The following is a 9,836-nucleotide window of genomic DNA, read 5'->3' on the forward strand; positions in this document are numbered from 1 at the left end:
ATTGTGTAGTTTCATTTCTTCTCAGTAGATTCCGCTTCCCGAACCGCAGTAAAAGCCACTGAAATAAATATTTTTGAATTATTTTTACTAACTGATACCCGCGACTTCGTCTGCGTGGAGTTAAGATTTTGTAAATCCCGTGGAAACTCTTTATTTTCCGGAATAACAGCAGCCTATGTCACTTTCCAGGTCCCTTCCAAAAATCCTTTCCAAATCCTACGTCCATCGCTTGCTCCATTACGACGTGATTGAAGGACAAACAACAAATAAACTAGCACACTTTCGCATTTATAGTATCAACTTACGCTTGACTGCAACAGGATTGTGGTCGGAACAATTTGTGCCATCAGTTCTAACTTTCTATGAAAGTGAATCGCGATTTTGTGCGAATAATGTCAATCAATCGATCATTATCAATCGCACTTTCTCGCATATTAAAATTATGTGACTTCTGTGTCGCCTTGCACAGGAACTGTCAGATGAAAACTCATCATCATCATCATCATCAGCCCGTGGACGTCCACTGTTGGACATAGGTCTTCTCTAAAGAGTGCCACCACACCCGCTCCTCAGCCTTCCTCATCCAGCCACTTCCCGCCAGCCGCTTTATATCGTCGATGCATCGTGCTGGATGAAAACTATTTCATCAAAATGATATCGCTGTGATGAGAAAAAATGGTGGCAGGGTTTACTCGAAGGTAAAAAGGAAGATAAATTTAAATTTTTGGAGGACTATAATAAAAACAAAATTTTTACTTTATTACTAGTTATTAATATATGTCAATGTCATTAGAAGTTTCTAAATCTATATCATTTTCATCAGCCTCGTAATTTTCTATTACTTTATCAATTTCGTTAGCATTCACGGATGTATTGATAGAATTTGATTCTCTCGCTAATGTAATAAGATAATCTGGAAAATCGTTTTCTCCTCTTGCTGTTGCTTCAGTTTTGGAATAAAGAGTATTTTCGTTTAGTTGCTCAGCCTGGTCTATGCTTTGCGAATCCATAGAAAAATTGATTTTTGATGATGAAGTCAGTTCTAGACTGCTTTCTGATTTTACATTTTCCATTACTGTAGCGTCATTACTATTCACAGAGGTGTTCATGCAATTATTCTCTTCCGTTAATATTATTAAATAGTCCGAAACCTCCGAAACATTGCTTTCTCTACTAACTGACGTTTCGATATTGGCGTAAGTGGTATTTCTTATGAATTGCTCATCAAGTTTTACATTTTGTGAAATATCTATTGAAAAATTATTTGGTGTTATTCCAGTATCATTACTGTTTACTAATGTTGTTTCATGACTAGTCGAATTTCTTGCCGATGCTACTAAATAGTCTGGAATGTTATTTTCTGCACTAATCGTAGTTTCATTGTTAGTGTAAGTAGTGTTTTTGAGTTGATCATTTTCTTTTACTTTCTGTGAAATGTCTTTTGAGAAATTTTTTGGCAACAATAACTCTAGACTATTACCTGCTTCCACATTTTCTATTATATCAGTATCATTAATACTTACTAATGTTGTTTTGGGACTAGTTGAATTTCCTGCTGATGTTACTAAATTGTCTGAAATTCCGTTTGCTGTAGTAATCATATCTTCATTGTTAGGATAAAAAATATTTTCAATGCGTTGCTCATTTTCGTTTACAGTTTCTGGAATGCCTCTTGAGAAGTTGTATGGTAATAACAACGTAGATTCTAAACTATTTTCTGTTTCCTCATTTTCATTTATACCAGCATCGCTACCATTTAGTAATCTTGGTATAGGAACAGTTGAATTTTCTGCTGAATTTTGCAATATATCATCCTCTATGCTAATCGTTGCTACAACGTTAGGGTTAGTGGAATGTTTAATAAGTTGCTCATCTTGTTTTACATTTAGCGAAATATCTCTTAAGAAATTGTTTGGTAATGACACAGATTCTACTCTATTTTCTGCTTTCATATTAAATTCCATTATAAGAGCATCGCTTTCGTTTACTACTCTTGTCAAAAGAATAGTCGAATCTTCTGCTGATATTACAGGATTAATCGATGTATCATTTTCTGTACTAATCGTTTCTTCATTGTTGGGGTGAGTGGTATTTTTAATGAGTTGCTCATCTTGTTTTAAATTTTGTGACATATCTTTTGAGAAATCGTTTGGTAATAATAGAGTAGTTTCTAGACTATTTCTTGTTTTCACATTTTCTATTATACCAGAGTCGTTACCTTTAATTACTATTGATACTATAGAGCTAGTCGAATTACCTGCTGGTGGTACTGAATGATTTGAAATATCGTCTTCTATATTAGTTATAGCTTCAATTTCAGGAAAAGTGACTGTATCAATTATTTGCTCTTCCTGTGTAACATTTTGTGAAATATCGTTTGAATCGGTTCCATAATTGTTTGATGGTAAGTCTTGTCTGTTTTCTGACTCGCTATTCTCAAAAGTTATTTCAACATCACTATCATTTACTGATGTGTTCATAGGGCTAGTTAAATTTACTGCTACTGTTATTAAATAGTCAGAAATATCGTTTTCTTTCTTAAATAGTGCTTCATTGTTTAGAGTGGTAAACTCTATTGTGGTTTCTGGATTTAAATTTTCATGTATTTTAATGTCATAATCTTTCTCTGGTGTGTTCAAACTATTATTAAAATTAACTTGTACTGTTATTAAATAGTCCGAAAAGTCGTTTTCTCTATTATCTGATGCTATAGTGTTTTGATAAGTAGTATTTTCAATTTTTCGCTCTTTTTGACTAACATTTTGTGAGTAATAATAATTATTACCATTTTCTGGTATTATGTTCATGGGGCCAGTCGCATTTACATCTGAAGATTTGTTTTCCTTATTAACCATTTCTTCGATATTGTCAGAAGACTCATTAGTGAAGTGCCTTTTGTTATCAAAATTATGTGCAAATTCTGTAATAATTTTAGTTGTTGACATCGTGGGTATGGGATCGGTTTTCATGACAATTTCACTGTTATTTCTATTTACGGATGAGTTCCTCGACTTAGGCTGTATTGTTAATATTGGTAAATCTTTCAAATGATTTGTTATATTACTATTCATTGTTTCAGTATTTGGATTAGTATTATTTTTAATTATTTTAAACATAGGCTGACTTTTGGTTTTGAAAATATTAGCTGAATCAATTTCTGATAAAATCTTATCTGTTGCAGATAAATATTTGTTTAGGGAGGTATCTTTGTTGGAAATTGTTTTACCAGTTGTTGATGTATTATTATCATAATATGATTCTGTATATTTCTGGTTTAAGCTTTCGGGATTTCTTGCATACTGCGTACCGTTCATACTTATTGCACCCTCTTTTTGTACGAGATTTTTTTGATATACTCCAGATATTATACTCCAGATGTCACTTTCGTTGGAACTTATGTTTGCTTCATTATCATCAGTTTCATAAAAGTAATTGTTAAGTTGTTGTTCCAATTCTATAGTTTGTATGAATTGTGGATCAGTTTCTGTTGTAATTTCAGTAACATTGAAATAAACCGATGTTTTCATAGGAGTCATCAAATTTACTTCTGACCTGATTAAATCATTCAAAATAACCTTTCCTGTATTGTTTGTTGTTAAAATAGTTGAAGATGTTGAATTTTCAATTTCTCTAAAGAGATTATCGCTTATGTTATTGAAAACATTACTTGAATCATTGATTGATATTTTTGCTGTAATGGATAAATCATTGTTTAACGAGGTATTTTTGTACGAAATTATTTGATAAGTTGTTGATAGATCAAAATAAGGTTTTGTATGTTTAATACTTTCTGTACTGTATGAAATTATACCCCAGATGTCACTTTCGTTGAAACTTTTTACATCTATTTTATTATCATCAGTTTCATATAAATATTTACTAAGTTGATCCTGTTCAGTGATCATATAAGATATGTTTTCAGATTTTTCTGTAGTAATTAGATTATTGTGTGTACTTTCATCATCATTATTTAAAATGGGTTTATGTGTTGTAGTCACAGCATTGTTTGAAGTACCATTAAAAACATTTACATTTTTAGAGTCTGCTTTGTTTTTATCATTATATATTTTGTTGATTCTCTGTATATACTTCTTCGCAATTGGTCCTAAACTGCTGTTTACGTAATTATATAATTTCTCGCATTTTTCGAATAGATTTACATCATCTGAGCTTCCCCATATAACAAGGCCAGAAGCATTTTTTCTCTGCAACGTCTCAAATACTGCTATTAAATCTTTCTGAAAAAAAAAGTAAATTATAACTATAGGTATAGTGCGCGACAGATCGAGATGGCAACCGGGGTGGGGACGCCTCGCACACCCGCACATCCCCCATGCTAATCCGCTGCAGCCGAGCGCGCGTGACGTGCGGTGTGCGGGGCTTTATGGGGTCCCCCCACTTGATACTCTCTCATTGCCATCTCAACCTGTCGCGTACTATATGTTCTTATTTATTCCAAACAGACTATTATTTTTAATAGTACAATAGTGAGAAATATAAACACCTCTTTGAAGAAACCTCCGTCTCGGTATTTAATCCAAAAGTAAGGTAGAACAAGAGTCCCAGCTTGTTTCACTCGGTTGGCTTCAATGAGGCGGCCACGAACAAGCGCCTCCAGCTCAGATGTTGAAAACTGTGAAGGGCTGTATATTGAGGGATAGAGAGCTGTGCTTTCAGCCCATAGCCAGTAAGTTCTGGAATAGAAAATTAATTAGTAAGGATTTTCATTACTTCGGCCAGCGCTCTCTCTGGTACAGTGGTGAGTGATGTGGTCTCACAAGTAGGATTCATTAGTTCGATTCCCGGCAGATCTATTTGAAACTATAATTTCTTAATTATTTGGTTCCAGTAATATTGCTCTTTAAAGAATTTGCCTTTCCATACTAAAAATATTATAAATGCGAAAGTGTGTTTTTCTGTTTTCATGACCCATCCGTTTAACTGATTTTGATGAAATTTGGTATAAAGATAGCTTGCATCTTAAGAAAGAGCATAATTAAATAGCTCCCATGGGAACCACCTCAATCGACATGGATGAAATTGCGAGCATCGTCTAATCATAATAAAAAAATTAGGTAGGTATTCGATGTATAAGACACAAACCTATCATTTTCTTCTTTAACAGTTTTTGAACAGTGCTCCTCCATATCTTTACCCATATTAAAACAAAATGGGAATCCATAGTAACCCCAGACTGCTTTTGGCCTCATTTGCTTCGCTGTCGATAGCGTTTTCTCCATAAATATTCTTGCAGCATCTTCAAAACGTTTTGTAGCCTAAAAAAAATATCCTTTTTGAATAATACTAATAGCGTGGCTAATTATTATTTATTTATCTAAGGATGATCTAATGAAATAAATAGTTTCTATAAAGTAATTAAGTAGGTACGTAAGATTCCTGTCCGTTGAAAATAGTTTAATCCTATTTTGTCAATTCCACTTATTTTTAACGCCCGACCCAAAAAGAGGGGTGTTATAACTTTGACGTGTGTATTATCTGTTTATCTGTCTGTAGCATCGTAGCTCCTAAAATAATGAACAGATTTTAATTTAGTTTTTTTTTTGTTTGAAAGGTGGTTTGATCGAGAGTGTTTATAGCTATAATCCAAGAAAATCGGTTCAGCCGTTTGAAAGTTATCAGCTCTTTTCTAGTTACTCTAACCTTCACTTGTCGGGGGTGTTATAAATTTTCTAATTTGCAGTTGTTTTAGAAGAAAAAAGAACAAAAATATTTAGGTACCTATCTTCACATTATAAAAACTTATCACTTATATTGACAAAAAATAGACATCGTCCAAAGTCATCGATGGGCATTGTGTCCACTGGCGTTATTGCCCCGCTGAATGGCTAGGTTTAGCTGTTGAGCGAGGTTATAAATTATTTATTGATTTTTTATTTTGTATCGTGTCAATGATTCATACTTCTTATTTTTAGGAAGAATTACAATTATAAAATATTCCATTAAAGTTAAAGCGAGTACCTCCATCTTTAGCCATGAAGTGGGCCACCACCAATATTGTCTCTTCTCCATACTCAATGATAAGTCAATAACATTAGCTAGCTTACTCCAATGTTGTCGGAATATTGGACGCCAGTTCTCCATATCTATTATACCCAGACCTGATAAAGATGAACGATTACATTTTAAACTACTTACAAGATAAAGTTGAAAACTAAACCCGACTGCGATCGTGTTAATAAACGCTAAATATTATAGTGAAATTGTTTTTCTGTCGCTTGGTATATTTTAAAGTTGTAGTACATTTATATTTGAACTCAGAATTTTCTCCTCTTTCATTTGACACCCTACTCGAACAATAGCAAAAAAAAAATTTTGGAGACCCCACTTTTTTCATGTAACATCCGTTAGGTCATTTTTTTTGGTATAAAATGTAGCATATGTCACCCGGACCTTTACGACGAATCGATTGACAACTCATTCATCAAATCGGCCCAGTAGTTTAGGCGCTACGGTGGAACACATAGAATCTGGATACCAACATACATACATACACACAACATACATAGACTGCTAAAATCAAACCCTTCCTTTTGGCTTTGCCGCAGTCGGGTAAAAATATAAGACACCAATCCCTAATACCAAATAGACTTTGTAAAGTCGCGGGCATCAGCTAGTCACACATATAATTTACAAAACATAAAAAATTTTCAAAAGAAAAATAAAACCGACTTCAAAAACCAAAAACACTAAAAAGTAGAAAATAATTTTTGTTTAGCTACACATGTAATGTACCTAGGTATGAAGTCGAGCGAGCATATTAAAACAAAATTAGAAATCCAAGAGTGAAGCTCGCCCGACTTCATACCTAGGTACATTACATGTGTAGCTAAACAAAAATTATTTTCTACTTTTTAGTGTTTTTGGTTTTTGAAGTCGGTTTTATTTTTCTTTTGAAAATTTTTTATTTCACAATTTTAGTGGCCCCACTGTACTATAATATGCTATGCCCAGTTAAAACCCTACTGTTTACTAAGCTATTACAGTGATCGCGAGCAATTTGCTCTTATCCATTCAGGAGTTCTGTTCTCCATCTCCGAAGATATTCATCGGATCTTCACCAAATTTATATGGGACCACCTGCACAGTATACCCTTTCAAACAAAAAAAAAAATTTTCCAAATCGGTCCAGGGGTCTTTGAGTAATCGGGGAACATACATAAAAAATATAAAAAAAAAATAAAAAAAAAAGATCCCGACGAATTGAGAACCTCCTCCTTTTTTGGAAGTCGGTTAAAAAGAACTTACCTTTAAAGTTTGGATCAGGAATTAACCTTATCACAGTTTCTCTAAATACAGTCAAATGAAGTTCCAAATTCCCTTCTTGAGGCAGCCCGCCATTTCTGATTGAGTACTTGGCACCATCGCTTTTCAGAATAGCCGGCATGTAACCCCCATCATAAATTATTGTGATCGTATCGCCTTCGAATTTATCGTTTCTATTATAACTAATACCATATTTTTGTAAAATGTTGTCGAAAGGTATGGAATTCTTTTGGTATCTGCACTGTTTGGTTGGGACGTTCCAATAAACTTTGAAGGGGGTGTTGTGAGCTTTTGGAACGTCTCTATCTGGCATTTCGAGTATATAGTTTTCGCTGCAATGATTACAATTGGTATTTTACTTTTAATTAAAACTTTACCCTTCCGGATGGTTGCGGGTTACAGAGATGTTTGCACCCGGACATTGGCATAGACTTCACACACCTTTGAGGATATTGTGGAGAACTCAGGCATGCGGGTTCCGTGACGGTGTTTTCCATTACCGTTAAAACAAGCGATATTTTAATTGCATAACTCTAAAAAGTTACAGTTGAGAAGATATTGTGTGGCCCGATAAAAATAAACAATATTAAATTTAATTTGTTACCTGACATCGCAGTTCACTACATATATTGCCAAAACAAAAATCCAAAGGAACAACATAATAAAAAAAACGGCCGTCAATACGAAGATATAAACAAACGTAACGATATAACAATAAATTGTTGTTTTAAAAATCGAATATAATGAGCAAAAATACGTTTTCCTGTAAAGCACACTAGCTAGTGTACAACTTTACTGTAAGCTTTAAGCCCTTTTACATTGTAATATATACAGAAACCTACATTAGGTTAGCAGCTTTATCAGTTTATTAGGCCAGTATAGGAAACAGGAATACGGTAGGTACCTATTGTTATTTTTTTATTTATCACTGACGCAAAAAGGGGTTATAATATTCAGCCTAAGCCTTCGTCTTTGGCATCGTACGAGTCGCTATTGGGTTTTCCTGTGAAAACTTTGTTATTCGGGTAAAAAATATCCTTTGATATGTCTCTAGATGCCAAAAATAGTTAAAACTAACCTGATAGAACCTTTCATAAGAAAAAAGAAGTGTTAAAATCTAACATCGAGAAAAAATTTCATCCCTATCCCTAATAAATCCTATTGTCTTTCGGGACAAATGATAATTTTTAATTATTAATCTACTATAAAGTGTTAGTTATTTCAAATCCGCTTAGTAGTCATTTAATTATTAATCTAGAGTATTAGTTATTTCAAATCCGCTTAGTAGTTTCAGCGTGATGCTCAGAACAGACAAACAGACAGACAAATATTTATTGAAATACTATTTTGGGATATCGTAATAAAGATTTCACAGGATTAGACCAGAAATAAAATTTCAACTATGGCCTACATAATAGGCTGACCCGAATTATGTATTTTGCTGTGTATTTCTGAATTAAATATGTTTCGAGTAATATAGTTTTAGGTACCATTAGGTATATGCAAAAATTGTATGTCTATGGGTATATGAATGTCGACTGCATTATTATTTAACTATCAATTAGTATATTAAGGAAAAAGAGCGTATTATTTTTATAATCTGTAAGTACCTAGTTAATTTTAATTAGGCACGAATCAAGGAAAAGGAAATACCAAGTCCTTTTATCTTGATAGGTAGGTATTTGTTCCGCTTATTAGAATCGAGTTTTGGAGGGGTTTCCGATTCTAATTCATAAAACCTACATAAAACTGGTTGGTAGTATTTAGTTAGTATGTGTGAAAAAAAAAACGATAACTTGCGACAAAAACATAATTTTTATTAAAACAAAATCTACTTAAAATATATAACTTAATCTAATTACAAACACCATCTCTGTGAACCTCTCTGGATCACTGGGGCCCGAGTTTGTCCTGTTGGGTAGGAATAAAACCTAGGGAATAAACATAATTTATATAGTAAGTACCTAGTTACATTCTAGATAAAAATTACAATTCCTATCTTTTGAGGACAATTTTAATTTAAAACGTAAAGTAAGTACCTACTAATTAATACCAGACTTTTATTTATCTACGTTCAAAAAATATAGGCTTTCAGCGTACATTTATTGTCTTTGTGCTTGATTTAAATGTATTTATATAAACTTGAATAAAACTGATCAATATTCTAAATGATTATATTTTATAGTGTGTAACATAATGTATAAGAGGCCGATTCATTATTTTTAAAACGTTAAAAAATACACAATTCAAATAGATGCATTGGCATATCGGCATAGTCGATGCGAATCAAATATTCTCTATGTGGTATTAATCTACCGTTAGCTAAAAAAAGATCCCGATGCCGCGGCCGAGATCTCTTGCAAGTACGTTAGCCCTAATTCGCACGAGCGTTAAAAAAGCGTTGCGTTAGCCCTAATTCTCACGTGCGTTAAAAAACCCGTGCCGTAAAACCCGGCGTTGCGCTGAAAATACAAAATGCGCGTTACAAAAGCTTTGACGTGTGAACATATACTTGGGAATGCATTTGTTCTATTTGAACGCTTTTTAACGGA

The 9,836-nt window shown here is 33.4% G+C and overlaps 1 protein-coding gene across 1 annotated transcript; it reads right to left on the reverse strand.

Moving 5' to 3' along the window:
* Nucleotides 1-9: 9 nt before the first annotated feature.
* Nucleotides 10-8,112, reverse strand: LOC123865568 (putative uncharacterized protein DDB_G0282133). The gene is made up of 7 exons (XM_045906663.1): nucleotides 7,889-8,112; nucleotides 7,267-7,616; nucleotides 5,980-6,119; nucleotides 5,104-5,276; nucleotides 4,505-4,694; nucleotides 757-4,238; nucleotides 10-58 (listed from the first exon to the last, which is right to left on the reverse strand). Exons 1-6 carry the CDS (start codon nucleotides 7,942-7,944, stop codon nucleotides 771-773), a joined length of 4,377 nt encoding a protein of 1,458 aa, XP_045762619.1. The 5' UTR covers nucleotides 7,945-8,112; the 3' UTR covers nucleotides 10-58; nucleotides 757-770.
* Between the last annotated feature and the right edge of the window lie 1,724 nt (nucleotides 8,113-9,836).

This window comes from Maniola jurtina, chromosome 5, assembly GCF_905333055.1.
Source record: "Maniola jurtina chromosome 5, ilManJurt1.1, whole genome shotgun sequence".
In the NCBI taxonomy this organism is placed as follows: domain Eukaryota; kingdom Metazoa; phylum Arthropoda; class Insecta; order Lepidoptera; family Nymphalidae; genus Maniola; species Maniola jurtina.